Genomic DNA, 19832 nt, shown 5'->3' with positions numbered 1-19832 from the left:
TAAGCTTTTGATAAAAGTTTGGTATTTTTGATGCCTGATAACCTTCTATTAGAAATTCTCTGAAGGAGATAAAAGTTGATAATTTTTGCTACAGTGAAATGGTGACGACTTTTTTTTTCTAACTAATGAGGTAAATGGATACAAAGAGAGGAGAGGAGTACAGCTTAGATCAGGGAAAAATCAATCTTTATGGATTTGTCTTGTTCAGTTTTTGAATGTACAGTGATTTTATGTTTGTTTCACCTTGCTATAGAAAGTATTTCAAAATGGGGTAGCTAAATTTGCTTTCCAGTTGAAGACTCAAGAGAAAGTTATTATCTTAAGATAACCTAATAAAGTTTATAAAGTATTAGAAAAGGGCTTCCCTGGTGGCGCAGTGGTTGAGGGTCCGCCTGCCGATGCAGGGGACACAGGTTCGTGCCCTGGTCCGGGAAGATCCCACATGCTGCAGAGCGGCTGGGCCCGTGAGCCACGGCCGCTGAGCCTGCGCGTCTGGAGCCTGTGCTCCGTGACGGGAGAGGCCACAGAGGTGAGAGGCCCGCGTACCGCAAATAAATAAATTAGAAAAATTAACTGGGAGAAATTGTGCTGAGGAGGATGTGCTTGGTCATAAACAGCTCCCTACTCACAGCTACTAGTTCAAAGGAAAAAAAGAATAAACGTACAGGGAAGAAACTGGTCAATTCCTTGATCGGGTAATCAAATTACCATCACCAACCATCACATGCCTCCAGATGAGAGGCCAGGAAGGATGCCTCACCACACACTACAGAATTCCAGCTGAACCCAATCACAAGGAACCATCAGAAAGCCCCAAAAGAGGAACATCCTATTAAAATAGAGCTGCACTCTTCAAAAATGTCACTGTCACAAAGGACAAAAAAAATGACTGTGGAAATGTTCCACATTAAAGGAGGCTATCAAGACACGACAACTAAAGGTAATGCCTGGCTCTAGACTGAAGGAAAAGAAATGTTACGAACAACACTGTTAAGTCAACTTATAAAACCAGCATATGAGGGGTAGGGTAGATCAAAGGATTTTCTCAGTAAACTGACTGAGGTTGACAACTGTGCCAATTATGTAACAGCATATCCTTACGCTTTGGAAAAAATACTGCACATTTAGGACTTAAGTACTGTGATGATTACAACATACTCTCAAATGGTCCTCCCCCAATTTATATGTTTATACAAACATACAGACACACACACACACACAAGAAGAGAGAGGGAATAAACAGGGCAAATGTTAAAAATAGGTGACTCTGGATACCAAGTCCACAGGGGGTCTTGCACTATCCTTATCTTTACAAGGTTCTCTAAGAGTAAAATTATATCCAAATAAAGTTTTTAAAAGTTAAGACTCAATACAAAAAAAGAAAACACTCACATGCATACTTTCTCAGTATCTGGTTCAAGAAAAGCACCAACTCCTGGCATGAGAGCTTCCTTCTGGCGGCGCACAGGGCTTCAGACCGATGTGCACAGGACAAGGGCCAGGAGGAAGGACAGAGCGGGTGGTCAGAGGGAGAAAGAAAGGCCAGTCGCACACATCCTTCTCCAGGCACGCTTCCGGGGCACGTGACTTCCCCGTGCTTCTTGGGAGGGGGTGCAGAAGAGTCACGCGAAGGAGAGGAAACCCAGGGCAGCAGCCGGCTTGGCATCTAACTGCACAGAACTGCACCCCGGCCGGCAGTGGGAAGTGATGAGCAGCCCACCTGCCCGGTGGAACCCGGGAGATCACCGGAAGGGCGGCCACGACAAAGCCTGCACGGTGAACTAAGGAGCCAACCTTATACGATGCTTGCAGTTCTTCTTCCTATTTTGATTCACTGCAGGAATGCTTTTACTGAAAAATTTTTACTTTTCATGTCTGCACCAGATAGCTTCTAATTCCCCTTGCTGATCTTGTAATACGTACGTGTGATCGTGAGGTACAGAATCAGAACGTGGGGCGGGACCAAGAAGCGAACGCCAGGCTTGCTAACAGTGAGGGAGATTCTAAAGCAGTGCTTGGGCTCTTGTCGGCCTTTCAAGAACGGCTCCTGACTCGATTTTTCTAAATTCTTTCTAAAGCTCAGTGGCCTGAAATACTAAGTGGCCTTTCCAGGTCAAGGTATTAAAAAAAAGAACCTTTCCCTGGACAGTTGATCTCGCACCTTCAAATGAAGTTTCAAAGATCTGAAGCAGACTCTTCTTTCAGAATCAAAAGCAGATCCTGCTCTCAGAAAGAATATGCACTGAAAGCCATATTTTGAACAAAACAGAAAAACGCAACCAAGCGTGTGGGTTTTCAGTGGGTATTCTGGTTCTAGCTCATTATCCCTTCCATGGATCTTTATAAAAAATGACACTGCTCAGCCTAAAAAATAAGGCTTTGAGTAGACGTCTCTTGTTCTTCACAACCTTATAATCTGCTGTTACCGTTTTGTGTGAGTAGGAGATACACCGGGAACCAACCAAAATGTTAAATCCTATACTGCATCAAATTCTAATAAAGCGTTCAAGGTGGCTGTCAAAAAGACCATGATGCAAAAGGCCAGCGTTATCCTAACAGCCTTGATCATTAGAAAACTGAAAAAGCAATCTTAATTATAGCAGCATCAGAAAATACAAAAGATCCATGAATAACCTTACAAAAAATTTTTTAAAAAGAAACGGAAAGAGAGAGAGATTCTGTTTTGGCTGTAGAGAATGAAGACTGTCTGGAAGATTAGTATGTTCTTTATATTATAATAACTACATTTTTGTATAATTCCAGTCACTTCATACAAGACTTTTTGTAACAGATTACAGTTCATACCAGTACTGCTGCTTATAAGCTGTCTGTCGTTGGGCAAATTACTTTCTATTCTATGCCTCAGTTTCCTCATCTGTAAAACAGGAAAACAGTGACAGTGTTGTCCTGAGGATTAAATGAGTTAGTGTCTGAAGCATAATTTGAACTCAGTAACTTTACCACCACCATTACTATTATCACCAACATTGCCACAATTTGGAAGAACAAGCAAACAAGAACGGATAAGACATTGTTTTGAAGAAGAGTAATACAAGTAATTACCAGAGTACTGATGCAAGCATCAAACAGATCAACGAAAGAGAACAGACAACCCTAAAACATTATACACACACAGGTATTTTTTTAATATAATAAATGCAGCATAATAAACTAATGAGAAATGAGTTATTAACAGACGGTTTTGGAAAACCAGCTAAGTATTTGGAAGAAAATCAATTGAGAGTCTCATTGAATATTACATTCCAGATAAATCCAGATGGATTAAAAAAATGTCAAAAAAAAAAGCACACAGAAGAAGAAACATACAGGTAAAAAATTTTATATTAACTTGGAATAGGAACAGACTTTCTCAATATTAAAAAAGAAAAAAAAAGGAAATCACCAAAGCGACAAACTGAGAAAGAGAATCAATAAAAATAAAAAAAGTTATTTACCTTATAAAAGATCTCTTTAAGCTAAAAGAAAAAAATGCGGAAATGAACAAACAACTTAGATTCTTAAAAACACCCAATAAAACAATTGAAAAACTTTTAACCTCATTAGTACTTTAAAAAGATAAATCAAAGCAAAGCAACGTGTTTTAGTATCAAAAGTCAGTATAGTGCTCAGTGTTGGCAGAAGTGCAGCAAGAGAAACACACATGCACATGGCAGGGGGTGCAAAGTGACACAACTGTCACACACACACAGCAACACCCTGGAAATTCACACCCCTCCACCCCATATTCCACCCGTAGGTCCCCCACAGGGAGACAGTCACGGCTGGATTAAGGATGATCCACAAAGAGGGCTTCCTGCAAAGTTACCTGCAACAGTGATAAATAAATTCAATGTCCGACACTGAGGGAGTAACAGTTAAATCAGAGATGGAAATCCATACCACCATATATTATGCAATCATTAAAGTATCACAGTTGTTGTTGTTGTTTTTTTGCCACACCACACCGCTTGTGGGATCTTAGTTCCCTGACTGGGGATTGAACCCATGCCTCCTGCAGTGGAATCATGGAGTCCTAACCACTGGACCGCCAGGGAATTCCCAAAGTATCACAGTTTTGAAGATTATCATGTTGTGAGACCATTCCCATGTCACTCAATTGTATTAAATGAAAAAGCCCAAACCTATAAAACTATATTTGGCATTTTCCCCAATTTTGGATGACTATAATAAAGAAACGAGGTATAGAAAAAGGGCAGAAACAAAATATGCTAAAAGTGGTTAACTCAGTGATAAGACTGAGTTATCCATATTTTCTTTTCTTATTTTATACTTTTTACATATTTTCTACCTTAAGTATGTAGAACTTTAATACTCAAGAAAACAGTAAATGTTGTCAAATGAGGGAAGACGTAGCCATGGAATGAAAAGAAAAATCAACAATAGTAAAGTCTACAAGGGCTTTCTAAAAGCCTTACTGAGTCTAGAATGTTTACCATCTATTCTGTGTCGATTTCCCATGTGCCCATGGTGGTGGGCTGGCCTCCACTCCTGCCTGGGGAAGAGCAGCAAGAGCCCCACAGCAGGCTGGCTTCTGCCTGGCCTCAGGCTGCTGCTTTTCGGCTCCCAGACCCATTCTTACTCCCCAACTCACAGGCATGGCCCTGCTGGCCCAAAGAATAATTTTTGTTATGTTTTTCACAGTACCTAAAAAAAAAAACTCAGAATATTTTTCAACGATAGTGAAATTTCTCACACATAGGAAGCACTTAATAGATATTCCTTAACTTATTGTCAAGAGTTTGTGTTTTCATATACCCTGGGCACTAGAAGCTAACCCACTGTCTGTTTAAAGGCTCTCACCTGCCTGGAGGCATAACCCTCCCAAACCTCAGACTATGCTACAAAGCTACAGTCATCAAAACAGCGTAGTGTTGGCACAAAAACAGAATACGGATCAATGGAATAGAATAGAGCCCAGAAATAAATCTACACACTTACCCAATTCCCTGGCAGTCGAGTGGTTAGGACTCCTCGCTTTCCCTGACAGGGGCCGGGGTTCAATCCCTGATCCGGGAACTAAGATCCCATAAGCCACCACCAAAAAAAAACAACAAAAACCCTACACACTTATGGTTAATTAATCTTCAACAAAGGAGGCAAGAATATATCAATAAAATGGGAAAAAGTCTCTTCAGCAAGTGGTGCTGGGAAAACTGGACAGCTGCATGTAAATCAATGAAGCTAGAATGCACCTTCACACCATGCACAAAAATAGACTCAAAATGGCTTAAAGACTTAAATATAAAACAAGACACCATAAAACTCCTAGAGGAGAACACAGGCAAAACATTCTATGACATAAATCATACCAATGTTTTCTTAGGTCAGTCTCCCAAGGCAATAGAAATAAACACAAAAATAAACAAATGGGACCTAATCAAACTTACAAGCTTTTGCACAGCAAAAGAAACCATAAACAAAACAAAAAAACAATCTACAGAATGGGAGAAAATATTTGCAAACAATGTGACTGACAAGGGCTTAATTTCCAAAATATACAAACAGCTCATACAACTCAACAACAAAAAAACAAACAACCCAATCGAAAAATGGGCAGAAGACCTAAATAGACATTTCTCCAAAGACATACAGATGGCCAATAGGCACAGGAAAAGATGCTCAACATCACTAACTATTAGAGAAATACAAATCAAAACTACAGTGAGGTACTACCTCATACTGGTCAGAATGGCCATCATTAAAAAATCTGCAAATAATAAATGCCGGAAAGGGTGTGGAAAAAGAGAATGCTGAAGCACTGTTGATGGGCATGTAAGTTGGGGCAGCCACTACGGAAAACAGTATGGAGGTTCCTCAAAAAACTAAAAATAGGGCTTCCCTGGTGGCACAGTGGTTGAGAATCTGCCTGCCAATGCAGGGGACATGGGTTCAAGCCCTGTTCTGGGAAGATCCCACATGCCGCGGAGCAACTGGGCCCGTGAGCCACAATTACTGAGCTTGTGCGTCTGGAGCCTGTGCTCCGCAACAAGAGAGGCAGTGATAGTGAGAGGCCCACGCACCACGATGAAGAGTGGCCCCTGCTTGCCACAACTAGAGAAAGCCCTCACACAGAAACGAAGACTCAACACAGCCATAAATAAATAAATAAAGCAAACTGTCAACAAGTAAAAATAAATAAACACTATTATATTTAAGGGCAGTCTGTTCCTTTAAAAAAAAAAAAACAACTAAAAATAGAGTTACTGTATGATCCAGCAATTCCACTCCTGGGCATATATCTGGACAAAACTATAATTCAAAAAGATACATGCGGGGCTTCCCTGGTGGCACAGTGGTTGAGAGTCCACCTGCCGATGCAGGGGATATGGGTTCGTGCCCCGGTCCGGGAAGATCCCACATGCCGCGGAGCGGCTGGGCCCATGAGCCATGGCCGCTGAGCTTGCGCGTCCGGAGCCTGTGCTCCGCAACGGGAGAGGCCACAACAGTGAGAGGCCTGCGTACCGCAAAAAAAAAATATATATATATATACATGCACCCCTATGTTCATAGCAGCATTATTTACAATAGCCAAGACATGGAAACAACCTGAATGTCCACTGACAAATGAATGGATAAAGAAGATGTGGTACATATACACAATGGAATATTACTCAGCCATAAAAAAAGAACGAAATAATGCCACTTGCAGCAACATGGATGGACCTAGCGATTAGCACACTAAGTGAAGTGAGTCAGAAAGACAGATACCATATGATATCACTTATATGTGGAATCTAAAATATGGCACGAATGAACTTAGCTACACAACAGAAACAGACTCACAGACATAGAGAACAGACGTGTGGTTGCCAAGGGGGAAGGGGGAGGGGGGAGGGAAGAATTGGGAGTTTGGGGTTAACAGATGTAAACTATTACATAAAGGATGGATAAACAACAAGGTCCTACTATACAAAACAGGGAACTATATTCAATAACCTGGGATAAAACATAATGGAAAACAATGTAAAAAAGAATGTATATATGTATATAATGGTGTCACTTTGCTGTACAGCAGAAATTAATGCAACATTGTAACTCAACTATATTTCAATAAAAAATAAAAAAAACAACAAAAAAATAAAGGCTGTCACCGGCCTAAATGTGGTTTCTAAAACTTTCAGCTTACTTTAGTTGGTCATTCCAATTGCCAATAATAAAACCTGTCTCTCTATAATATCCTATTTTTGTTGCCTAGTTACTTAAACTTTCTTTTCTTTCTTTCTTTTTTAAGTATAAAGGCAAAACACTAATTCCTTTTCCTTTCTTTGTCCCCAGTAAAATACATGAGATGGGAGAAAAAATTCTGCTTCAGAAAAGAAACCCATGAATAGGAACCTGCAGCCTGGGAAATTTTCCTACCTAGAATGTTGAAAGTCTGGGTTTGGTAATCAAAGTATAAAATATTGGAAGAGTCTGCTTTTCTTTCTTTTTTAACTAAGAAAAAAAGAGATTCAAGTTCTTATTCTGGTCAGTACACGATTTCTTATATAATCCTGCAGATAGACGTCAAGGCCGTGTGTGCACACTGCTCTCCTAGGATTGTCTGCTCTAAGCAAGGTAAATAAAAATCAATTCTTTATATGGATCCAGTACCCAAAGCCAGAGTCATCAGCTGGAATTTGATTTGAAGTATTTCACTTGCTTCTTGAGCACTTAAGTAGAGAGGTAGGTATTTGATGGGAAAAGAACTAGAGAGAAAAATATCATGTTTCCTGACTGTTTCCGCACAATACAACAGGCACGAGAGCCCCCAGTGCAGGGAACGAAAGTTCCTAGAGGAAGAAATCAGGAAGAAAGGTGAGGGGAGCAGGCGAGGGGGGGCGAAGCCAAGGAGCAGGTGGGCTTGGAGGGGCAGCAGCCGCTACCAACACAGTGCAACATCCCGCCGGCCCCGGGAGTCAGAAGCTGCCCTCAGCAGGCAAACCTGACCTTTCCAGCAGCCAAAGCTTTGGCACCTGCCAAAGCCCTCACCGCCCCTTTTAGCTGAGCCCTGAATGAGCAGAGAGGCCAAGATATGAGGAGCCTGCCAACCACAGAAACAGGAGTGCCAAGGGCGGAAGGCTGGGGGCTGGGCATGAGGGGAACAGGCTGAGCCGGCAGGCGGGAGATGGGGAGGACGGAGGGCAGGAGGCCTGGACAGAGCTGGCCTTCCGCGCCCCGGGGAGGAGCTTGGACTCGACTGCTGGTACGACGGAGACCGCCGCAAAGTTGATAAAGAATTGCCTCTTGAGACAGGTCCATACTCTTCAATTTTCACGACAGTATTATAAGTCAATGGTGTGAGTCTATAATAGATGATATAAAACCCATGTTCCTTCATATGCGCCACAAAACCCTGCATCATGGGACTCTACCCGGCTCACCCACCGTACCTCCCCCACCTGCTCCTGCCCAGGGCCCCCGGCCTCGGTGTCTCTGCTTCTATCATCCGTGACGTTCTCCCAGACACCGCCATACAACACCCCAGGATTCCCTCCCAGAAGGGATGGTGCCCTCTGATCTTTTCATTTCATCCAAATGTCACCTCCTCAGAGCTCTTTCCTGGTCACCAGATCTAAAGTCAGTTCCTCCTTCTTCTCTCACAGCGCCCTGCTTTTCTTCTTGGCTGCATTTATGACAATTATACATTTATTTGTTTAATGTCTACATTTCCCACTAGAATGAGAGTTTTGGGAGAGTAGAAAACATGTTTTGTTCCTGACTGTATATCTGGGATTTGATAAATATTTGATGAATGAATGCAAAAAACAAGTAATATATAGTCAACAAAACCGAAAGTTGGTTCTTTGAAAAGAGCAACTAAATTGACAAACCTTTAACTATTACTGAAGTCCATAAAGAGAGGACTTAAATAATTAAAATGCATGAAAGAAGGGAAAATACCACAGACCTTACAAAATAAAAAGGATTACAGGGGAATATATAAACAACCGTATGCCAACGAATTAGATAACTTACTATCTAATGAAACGGTCCAATAAATTACTAAAAGACACAAATTACCACAACTGATTCAACGTGAAATAAAAAAATCAGCAGACCTATAACAAATAAAGAAATTGAATTCATAATTTAAAAGATTCCTATGAAGAAAAACCCAGGCCCACATGGTTTCACTGGTGAATTCTATCAAACATTCCAAGAAAAATTAATACCAGTCTTTTACAAACTCTTCCAAAAATTAGAAGAGGAAGGAATACTGCCTAGCTCATTCTACAAGACCACAATTACCCTGATATCAAAATTAGACAAAGATACTACAAGAAAAGAGAGCTACGGTCCACATCCCTTATGAATGTAGATGCAGAAATCCTCAACAAAATACTAGCAAACAGAATCCGGCAACATATAAGAGAAGTATACATATGCCATGACCAAGAGGGATTTATTTCAAGAAAACAAAGTAGGTTTAACATCCAAATACGAATGTAATATACTATATTAATATAATATAGGATAAAAATCACATAGTCACCGCTATAAATGCAGAAAAAGGATCTGACAAAACCCAACACGTCTTCACCTTAAAAAACAAATGTTAAACCACAAGCTAGAAACAGAAAGGAACATCGTCAACCTGGTGTTAGCCGTCCACAAACAACCTACCCCTAACATCATACTTGACGGCGGCGGAATGAGAGCTTTCTTCCTGAGATCAGGAACGAGACCAGGAGGTCCACTTGCGACGCTTCTATTCATCACTGAACTGAGCTTCTGGCTGAGGTGGTTAGGAAAGAAAACAAAATAAAAGGCATCCAAAGTGGACAGGAAAAAGTAAAATGATCCCCGTTTGCAGATGATATCATTTTGTAACTAGAAAATTCTAAGGAATTCATTAAAGAACTATTAGTTTGACAAGGTTGCAGGATACAAGGTCTATACACAAAAATCAACAGTATTTCTGTACATTAGTAATGAACATTCCAAAAATAAAATTAGGAAAATAATTCTATTTACAATAGCATCAAAAAGTATAAAATAGTAAGGTATAAATTTTTTGAAAAGAAGCATAAGACATATGCTGGAAACTACAAAACAACATGGCTGAACGAAATTAAAGACACTCTAAGTAAATAAAAAGACATGTCATTCATGTTCATGGATCTAAAGATTTAATATTATTAAGCTAGCAATACTCCCCAAATTGATTTATAGATTCAATACAATCTCTATCGAAATTCTAGCTTCAGTAATCAAACAGTGTGCTTCTGATATAAGAATAGATGGAACTGACATGAGGATAAACAGAATAGAATTGAAAATCTAAAATCAATCCTTATACTCATGGTCAATTGATTTCTAAAAGAGTGCCAAGACAATTAAATGGAAAAAGAATAGTCTTGTCAACAAATGGTTTTGAAACAACTGGATATTTATACGCAAAAGAATGACTTTCGATCCACACCTTACAACATATACAAAAATCAATTCAGAACAGACCACAGGCCTAAATGCATTAGTAAAACTGTAAAACTCTTGGAAGAACACATGGGAGTTAATCTTCCTGAAACTGTGTTAGTAAAGCCTTCTTTGGTAAACCACCAAAAGCACAAACAACATTAAGAAAAATAGATACACTGGACTTTTCAAAAATAAGAACATTTGTGGCCTTTCCTGGTGGTCCAGTGGTTAAGACTCTGTGCTGCTACTGCAGGGGGCACGGGTTCAATCCCTGATCGGGGAAGTTTTGCATGCCGCGCCATGCGGCCAAAAAAGTTTTTTAAAAATAAATAAATAAAAACATTTGTGTCATCACATCGAGAAAGTAAAGACAACTACAGAGTTGATGAATACAGTCGTCCCTGGGTATTCCAGGGTCCTCCCCCACACACCAAATCCACGGATGCTCAATCCCTCAGATAAGATGGCACAATGGTCCCCCATATCCATGGAACCCATGGACACGGAGAGCCAACTGTATACCTGCATATCATATCCAGATGGCCAATAAGTACATGACAAGATGCTCAACATCAGTAGGTCAACAGGGAAATGCAAATGAAAACACAGTGCGACAACGCTTCACACCTACTAGAAGGGGTACAGTTACAAAGACAGTAACGATTAGCAAGGATGTGGAGAAACTGAAACCATCATCCATTGCTGGCAGCAATGTAAAACAGCACAGCTAGTTTGGAAAACACTCTAGTCATTTCCCAAAAAGTTATATATAGAACTACCTCATGACCCAGCATTTCCACTTGTAGGTATATACTCAAGAGACCTAAAAACAGATGTCTACCCAAAAACTTGGACACAAGTGTTCAGGGCAGCATTATTCATAATAGCCAAAAAGTAGAAACTTATCCAAATGGTCACCAGCTGAAGAATAGATAAATAAAATATGGTATATCCATATAATGGAATATTACACAGCCATGAAAAGGAACGAAGCACTGATATGCACTGTGATGTGGATAAAGCCTGTAAACATTATGCCAAGTGAAACAGGCTAGGCACAGAAAGACCACACATGGTATCATTCCCTTTCTAGGAAATCTCCAGAATGCTCAAATCTACAGACAGAGAAGCAGGGTAGTGCCTGCCAGGGGCTGGGGACACACAGGAATGGAGACTCCTTCATGGGTATGGGGTTTCTTTTCGGGATGACAAAAATGTTCTAAAATTAGACTGTGTTAATTGGTTGCACAATCCTATGAATACCTGAGAAAAAAATGAACTGTATATTTTAAATGGGTTAACTGTATGGTATGTGAATTATATCTCAATAAAGCTGTTTAAAAAAATACAGGTAATACAGTGATATAATGTGTTACGTGCTTACCATTATGTTCATATGACATTTTACCTTCCTAAATGTTTATGTGCTGTGCTGTGAAAACAGGGTTAAGATACACACAAGGGGAAAGCAGAGGAAAGACTCATCTTTGGGGACCATGGTAGCTAGGCATCAGAGCCCTCCCAATGTAAAATACTTACATATGCTGAATTTCTGTAACAAGGAGTTTACTTGTGGTTCGGAGTGACAGTAAATTACGTGGCATATCCTTACTAAGGCTCAATCAACTGAAGACTTTTAAGCTGTAAATGCAAAACTGGCCTCTCTATAAGAGCGAAAGCCAGCAATTCCCACAAGGCGTGGAGAACAGACGGGCTCAAAAACCAGAAACACGCACTCACATTCCTCAAGACAGGAAGCACCAGCTGCTCGAAGGAAGTCAGATCCACCACATACTGCCCAACACAGCACTCACGCTTTCCAGGCGGAAGCTCTGACCTGAAAGAAAAGGTAGTACATCCTTTGTCGAAAGACGCCTCTACTGATTTCTGGGTTTTAGCTACTCCATGAGCCTCTGGCCTCCTGCGTGTGCTAAACCAAACAGAAAGTGGCAGTGAGCAAAGCTGGCCTGATTCCACAGCCTTTCCCGAGAGCAGGGCTAACACCGGTGGCCACACCGCCACCCGCGGCCCGGCAGCTGCCTTCGGGGAGCTGGCCACCTATCCTAGAGGAGTGGCGCGAGAAACAGGGCTACGAAGCACCAAGTGAGAAGAGCTTACTACTCAGTGGGGTACGTTCTAAGTGGAATATGATATTTTCAACTTTGTTTTTTATGTGATGATTTCAACCTCTGTTTTCTTTTTCCAAGAAATCCGTAAAGGCTCAGGATTCTTCAAGATAGAAGAGATCACCTGGCTCAGCCCTGGGCCCAGGGAGAATAAAACACCACGGAAATGAAGCTGCAGTACCCAATCCTGGATAAAGGTCCGCGGGCGCCAGACAACGTGACAACATCGAACCCTATTCTTCTTCCTCCCTGTCTGACTTCTTCTGTATAGAACCCGTCGACAGGCACGCCAGAGGACTTTAAAACTTCACTGACTTTCTGGATCAACGTTGTTTTTCCAACCCCTAAAAAAAAAAAAAAAAAAAAAAGCCCATTAGGAACCACTGCTTTGCTGGAGCACAGGAATCACCAGGAGGAGAGAAACAGGCTGCAAATGGATTTTATGAATGTTAATGTCACTTAATTTTCACTTCTCCAGGTGTTAAAACTCTTGAATTTCAAGTAGAAACAAGCATAATAAAAATATGAATGGTATATTGAAGTTTATTTTTAAATTCTGAAACAGTATTGGTTTTGTCACATACACCATCCCAGAACCAGGTGAGTGGTTTGCTGATAAAAATCTCAAGTGCAATTTACATCCTAGGAGACAAGCTTCTACTTTCTCCTAGGTTTACTCTCCTTGGGGGAGCAAACTTTTTCCCCTAGAAAGTAAAGCTGGTCAAGCTTCGGTCAAAGGCTGCATGCTTTAAGTTAGGATTTTAAGACACTCTGGACCACCATTTAACAGTGGGAACCTCACTTCAGTCCTCCACAAACTTAACATTGTATGTGTCCCGAAAGCAGGACTCTTAAATACCACAAACACCACTAGAAATGGCAGTTTTTCAACTTTTTTCCACAAGAGCAATCCCATCAGGGTGGCCACCCCTTGGAGTGTTACTAGGCATTCCTTCTGCTTGCCCACAACCCCTTCCCAGATTACAGGCTGTGCACTTGCACCTGCCCATCCTCCACACCCAGGACCCCTTCCTTTCCTTCCGGCCTGGCCCCTGGATTACTCGGATTAACTCTTGGGTGTTTACAAGTAACATAACGATACTAATCACTGACACTGTGGAGCCAGGCCCTGGTCTCGCATGCCTCGCAAGCATTTTGTTGGTTAAATTCTCACAACCACCCTCTGAAGCAGTTACCATCCTTGTCCCTATTTTACAGATGAAGAAACTGAGGCACAGAGAGGTTAGGTAACTTGGCCATGGTTACACACCTAGGAAGGACCATACATTTTAACAGGGGCCTTCGTCTGCCACCATGACTTTGTTTATAGGAGACTTGCTCCCACACAGATTAAAGTCAATGGCATCAAGATTACCAAAAAAGGGGGACAAAAAGGTCTATAACAGAGCTATTCTGAAATACAACAGGGTTGCAAATCATATTATTTCTATGGCTGCCCAGAGCCATCAGGGATCCCCAACGGGCCTTTTAACCTTCCTTGAAATAAAATGCGATCTGTCATTTAAAGCATCTCTCCTCCAGACTTCACACTAGCAAACAATGGCACGTGGCCTTCTGGAACACGAGCAGCAGCCCACGCTCCCGTGACTAAGAAAGAACTACGCAGGGTCGTGACCCCAGCTCTGTCCTTTGGTAACCGCCGCTTTAGGAGTCGCTGAAGAATCTGCTTAACGAAGGCAAGCGGCCTTGGGGGATGTGTAAGCTGGGACTTTCCCGAAGGGCCATTTCTACCACAGTACACGGCAATGCCACAGCTAGGAATTCATCCTCAGCAATGAATCTGACAACGGTACAGAGATACAAGGAACCGGATGTTCACGTCAGCATTCTTCGTAATTGTGCAAAACACAGAAACAATTTAATGTTGATCTGTAATGCTGACTGTTAAATTATGGTATCATGTGTGTAATGACACAAACACACAGGAATCTCATGCAGTCATTATTAAAGAGAATACTCTTTACCTATGGAAACAGTTTACTGGTTAGCATGGAAAACAGACCACAGTGTATGAAAATAATACATGGAGAAGAAGCAGGTTAAGAAACAGCAGACAGGGCTTCCCTGGTGGCACAGTGGTTGAGAATCCGCCTGCCAATGCAGGGAACACGGGTTCGAGCCCTGGTCCGGGAAGATCCCACATGCCACGGAGCAACTAAGCCCGCGAGCCACAACTACTGAGCCCGTGTGCCACAACTACTGAAGCCCGCAAGCTCTAGGGCCTGTGCTCCGCAACGAGAAGCCACCGCAATGAGAAGCCCGTGCACCGCAACGAGGAGTAGCCCCCGTTTGCTGCAACTAGAGAAAGCCTGTGCAGCAACGAAGACTCAACGCAGCCAGGAACAATAAAATAAATAAATTTTAAAAAAATTAAAAAAGAAACAGCAGACACACATAGTAGTATTCTATTATATATATATATGTGTGTGTATATATATATATATATATATATATATATATATTTTTTTTTTTTTTGCGGTAGGCGGGCCTCTCACTGTTGTGGCCTCTTCCGTTGCGGAGCACAGGCTCCGGACGCGCAGGCTCAGCGGCCATGGCTCACGGGCCCAGCAGCTCCACGGCATGTGGGAATCTTCCCGGACCGGGGCACGAACCCGTGTCCCCTGCATCGGCAGGCGGACTCTCAACCACTGCGCCACCAGGGAAGCCCCATTATATTTTTTAAAGGCCACAAATAACAAATGTTGGTGAGGATGTAGAGAAAAGGGAACCCTTGTACACTATTGATGTGAATGTAAATTGATGTAGCCACTGTGGAAAACAGTATGGAGGTTCCTCAAAAAACTAAAAACAGAACTACCATATTATCCAGCAATTCCACTCCTGGGTATATACCCAAAGAAAACAAAAACACTAATTTGAAAAGATAAATGTACCCCAATGTTCATAGCAGAATTATTTACAACAGCCAAGATATGGAAATTTCCATCAACAGATGAATGGATAAAGAAGATGTGGTACATATATACAATGGAATATTACTCAGTCATAAAAAAAGAATGAAATTTTGCCATTTGCAGCAACATGGATGGACCCGAAGGGTATTACGCTTACTGAAATAAGTCAGAGAAAGACAAATACTGTATGTTATCACTTACATATGGAATCTAAAAAATAAAACAAACTAGTGAATATAACAAAAAAGAAAAATATAAAGAACAAACTAGTGGTTACCAGTGGGGAGAGGGAAGGTAGGAGGGGCAAGACAGGGAATAAACAGGTAAAAACTACTATGTATAAAATAAATAACCTGCAAGGATACACTGTACAGCACAGAGAATATAGCCAATATTTTATAATAACTATAAATGGAGTATAATCTTTAAAAACTGTGAATAACTATGTTGTACACCTGAAACATATAATATTGTAAATCAACTATACCTCAATTTAAAAAAAAAGTGAAGTATGCATATGTTTATTGAAGAAAATGTTGAGAACACAGAAAGGTTTATAGCATTTATTACTGTATGTTGGAAACCCATGTGATTTTCACTTCTTTAAAATTTTTCTTGATTTCATTGTTGTTTTTTTTTTGGTCTTATAGTGAGTGGTTATTATTATTAATTTAAGAAAAAACAAAGCTATTTACATTATGCAAAATACAAAATGGAACAGCTGTAACAAAAGGGGACATTGTGGGTCCGATCTGTTAGGGAGAACATTATAAAGCAAGAGGAGGCATTGGGCTCAGTCCCTTTCTTCCTCTTCGGCTCTAGAAATCTTCCGGTGAATTTTTCACCTCCGTTAATTAAGCTACTACCCTAGTGTTGTCTACACTGGCTAAGAAGTGGCCTGTGTGAGAAGGAGACCCCAAACTGAAAGGTCCACACCATGCACAGACAAGAACAGGTCAGAAAGTTCCAGAATTATGTTGGCTCTGGTTCTCCCATAAAGCTGACCCTGAAATAAAGACTCAAATACAGGCAGTTTAATTTGGGAAGCAACACCCCAAGACGACATGCTGGTAGGAAGATAATCGCATTATCAAATAAGTTACCACTGAGGGTAGCTTAATCCCACTGGGAAATCCTAGGACACGGTTCTGGACCCAAGGCTCAGAGTTCTCCTGTCTGAGGGGTGAGGAAGTAAGGAGTTTACCTGCTCACTTCCATCTATCATGGGTCAAGGCTGCTCCTGAGGGAAGGCATTCCCTGGCCCTCAGGCCTGCCCTATGCAGGCAGAGTGGGCTCCAGGGACCAGAGAAAGCCCTCCAGGATGGGTCAGAGGCTCTATAGTTGGAAGCTGGAAAAAATGCTAAGTGCCAAAGACACATGGGTGAGGCCCTGACAGTGTAGACAACAAAAAGTGACCTCTTTGAGAAGATACCTTACCCGATGGTCTGAACGTGTACAGATTGATTGATTGATTTATATTTATTTTTTATACAACTTTATTGGAGTATAATTGCTTCACAATGCTGTGTTAGTTTCTGTTGTACAACAAAGTGAACGAGCCTTATGCATACATATATCCCCATATCCCCTCCCTCTTGAGCCTCCCTCCCACCCTCCCTATCCCACCCCTCTAGGTGGTCACAAAGCACCGAGCTGCTCTCCCTGTGCTATGTGGCTGCTTCCCACTAGCTATCAATTTTACATTTGTGAACATGTAGAGATTTAGACAGCCAGCAGAGTTTGGGATTGGGTTGGTGAGAGAAAGAAACTAAGTCAATGAGAAAACAACATTAGACAACAACTCCAAAAAGAAAAAAAAATTGTTCACAAAGGGAAAAGAAATGATAGATTACTCTAAGGCTCTTCTGTGATTAGCTTTTGCTAATAATACTGTAAACACTGACCACTGAGCTAATTAAAATTACAGGATAACTGCGTTACGAAAATTAGGAGGAAGAGAAGGTGAGTGGGTTTGAGGACAGGCTTAAGAGAGCTATACTGTAGAAATGAGTCTTCCAATTATGTGTATGTACATAAAACTTTTATAAAGAAGGAAACAGAAAGAAGAACCAGTATTGGCCAGGCGAGCCTCTGTCCCCACCCACCTCCAGGACGCAGCCAGGTACCATCACAATTACTAGCCACCTCTGTTATGAAACACACAGATGTCTTGGGGCCAGCCTGCTGAGAAAACTGCATTCCAAGTTTCAAATAAAGGACTGACAAATCAACTTTCAGAAGATGGTGCTTTACCTCTGGGTATCAGAAATTTCTCACAACACCTCCCTCCTCAGCACTCCCCCACTGCCTGGTAAAAATAAAATCCCAGAATCTGCAATATTAAGTTAGCCTTTGCTCCTGAAGGCTAAAAACGATAATCATTAAGATAAAGTGAAAGAGAATTTCAGGCCCAGGGTAACAATGGTTGATATCTGAACCCACAGCTAACTTGAAAACTGCAAAGAAGCTGAAGAAATCACTTTCTGCTTAGGTCCATCTTTTTTTTTTTGCCCCCTTAATGTATCTGATGCTGCTACAACTTTTCTGCCTCTTCTTTCAATAATGAGTTATCTACGTGCGGCATCTTGGCTTAAAAGGCATCTACGTCCTCCCCCAGACTCTCATTTGAAAGCACACTATCTCCTTTCAAAGGTGAGACCTTCACAGCCCGAGGGCTGAGGGATCTGTATTAGAAGAGACAGACGCAGACGCAGGCTCTGGGTGGGCGGTGCCCTGTAGGTACCAAAGCTCTTAACCTGCGGCCTCACTCATGGAGGGAATTCAGTGGGTCGGTGAACGTGGATGGGGAACACGGCTGCATGTTCAGTTTCACTACCCTTCAACTGAAATCCCGCTCTTCCTTTCATGATGCGTGCAGGGCAGGAGCACGTGTAACTATCGACAGAAACCACACACCTTCGATTCCACCGCGGTGGTGGTAGAGATTCTGAAATACCTTTCGTGTCCATCACAACTTCACAACTGCGGGAGTTATTACTGCTGCCGCCGCCCCTGCTATTTAATATTTAAGACCGAAGCCCGGGGGCGACCCCATCACAAGCTGGTTCCTGTTCTCCTGTAGTTGGCCTCATTTCACTTATCTGATGGACTCACAGTCACGTCTTCCGGGAAAAACACGCAGGCTTCAGACCACCAAGCGTGTAACTTACATGGGGAATTTTAGAGGCCACCGGCCGGAGCCCCTTGCCCAAAGCACCGGACCGCCCCCAGCCCGCGCACCCCTCACGTCCACCCCTCGGCCTCCCGGAGGCGCAGACCCGGGCGGGGTTACCTGGGGGTCCCGTCAGGAACACGTGCCGGGCCATACGGGTATGACCGGGTGGGGGTCACGGCCCGGGGGGGTCGGGGTCGAAGTCGCCGAACGGGGCAGGGGTCGGGGTCGCGACCCAGAGTCCGCCCCGCAACGCCGCAGTCCCCACCTCCGCCGGCCGGAAGCACCGCCCTCTCGGCCGCGCATGCGCTCTCCCCATTCAGCCTCGGCCCGCGCATGCGCCCTCCACTCTCAGCCCCGGTCCCCGCGAGCGGCGTCCGCCTGCCTAGGGTGGGAGGATAGTGGTCCGGTCTTCTGCGCGTCCCTGTATTCCAGCCTCGGTGTTGGACTTACGTGGGGTGTTTGCGAGGAGATGTGCGTGAGAGCGTGTTACTAAACCAGTCCTGCTCCAGGTGGGCGCCGTTGCCCGAGCTCTGTTCCCGGGATGGGACCTGCGAGCTGAAATTCCCCCGGGCTGCAGGGATCAGCCCTCCTGAAGGAGCCTTGGTCCCTGGAAGCCTTCCCCAAAGGAGGAGGCTTTCCTACCGATTGGAACTATTTACCCAGTGTTGTCAGCCGTGACGGCAGAGTAGTATCAACTGGTTAAAAGTGCTCGATGCCTGGGCTCCAACTCCAGACATTCGGAGTGATTGATCTTGGGCGAGCCCTGAGCATCTCGAGCTTTTTTGCTGTTGTTGTTATTGTTGAAGCTCCTCGGCAGTTTCTAAAGGCCCATCTTCAACCGTGCACATGAAGACCAATTTTCCCTTCTTGTCATCATCCGATAAATGTAAACCAACGCAAGACCCAGCTGTTGGATCTCCCTGTGCAAAGCATTAAGTGGCTTCCCCCCCCCCCCACTTCACCACTTGAGGGGTTTCAGCCCATGAAATGAAGTGGCAATGGCTTTGGGCCAGAGTTACCTGTAAACTCTTTCAGTCTAATATGTGTACAGTTTGTCTCCTGATCGATCATTCTCCGTTCAGAGAAAGCAATTTCAGTGAGTGCTCAACTTAATTGGTGTGCGCCCATCCAGGACCTCCACGGCTCCCTTTAGCCTGGATATACACCAGTCAG

General features: G+C 42.8%; 1 protein-coding gene across 5 annotated transcripts in view; it reads right to left on the bottom strand.

The window, feature by feature from the left end:
• The window catches only part of NTPCR (nucleoside-triphosphatase, cancer-related), a 39007-nt gene extending 20061 nt beyond the window's left edge, over positions 1–18946 (bottom strand). For 3 of the 5 annotated variants that reach the window (XM_060125858.1, XM_060125863.1, XM_060125862.1), the window contains exons 1-3: positions 18777–18946; positions 12730–12892; positions 12163–12259 (exon numbers count right to left, since the gene is read on the bottom strand). In XM_060125858.1, the coding sequence (XP_059981841.1) occupies positions 12163–12259; positions 12730–12892; positions 18777–18810 (294 nt within the window). In that variant the 5' untranslated portion in view covers positions 18811–18946. Of the gene's footprint in view, positions 1–12158; positions 12260–12729; positions 12893–18776 lie in introns of all 5 variants that reach the window. The other 2 variants (XM_060125859.1, XM_060125860.1) reach the window with 1 other exon arrangement.
• Between the last annotated feature and the right edge of the window lie 886 nt (positions 18947–19832).

The sequence above is a fragment of the Lagenorhynchus albirostris genome, chromosome 16 (genome assembly GCF_949774975.1).
Source record: "Lagenorhynchus albirostris chromosome 16, mLagAlb1.1, whole genome shotgun sequence".
In the NCBI taxonomy this organism is placed as follows: Eukaryota; Metazoa; Chordata; class Mammalia; order Artiodactyla; family Delphinidae; genus Lagenorhynchus; species Lagenorhynchus albirostris.
The sequence above is the reverse complement of the archived record's forward strand: the minus strand, read 5'-3'. Positions and strand labels throughout refer to the sequence as shown.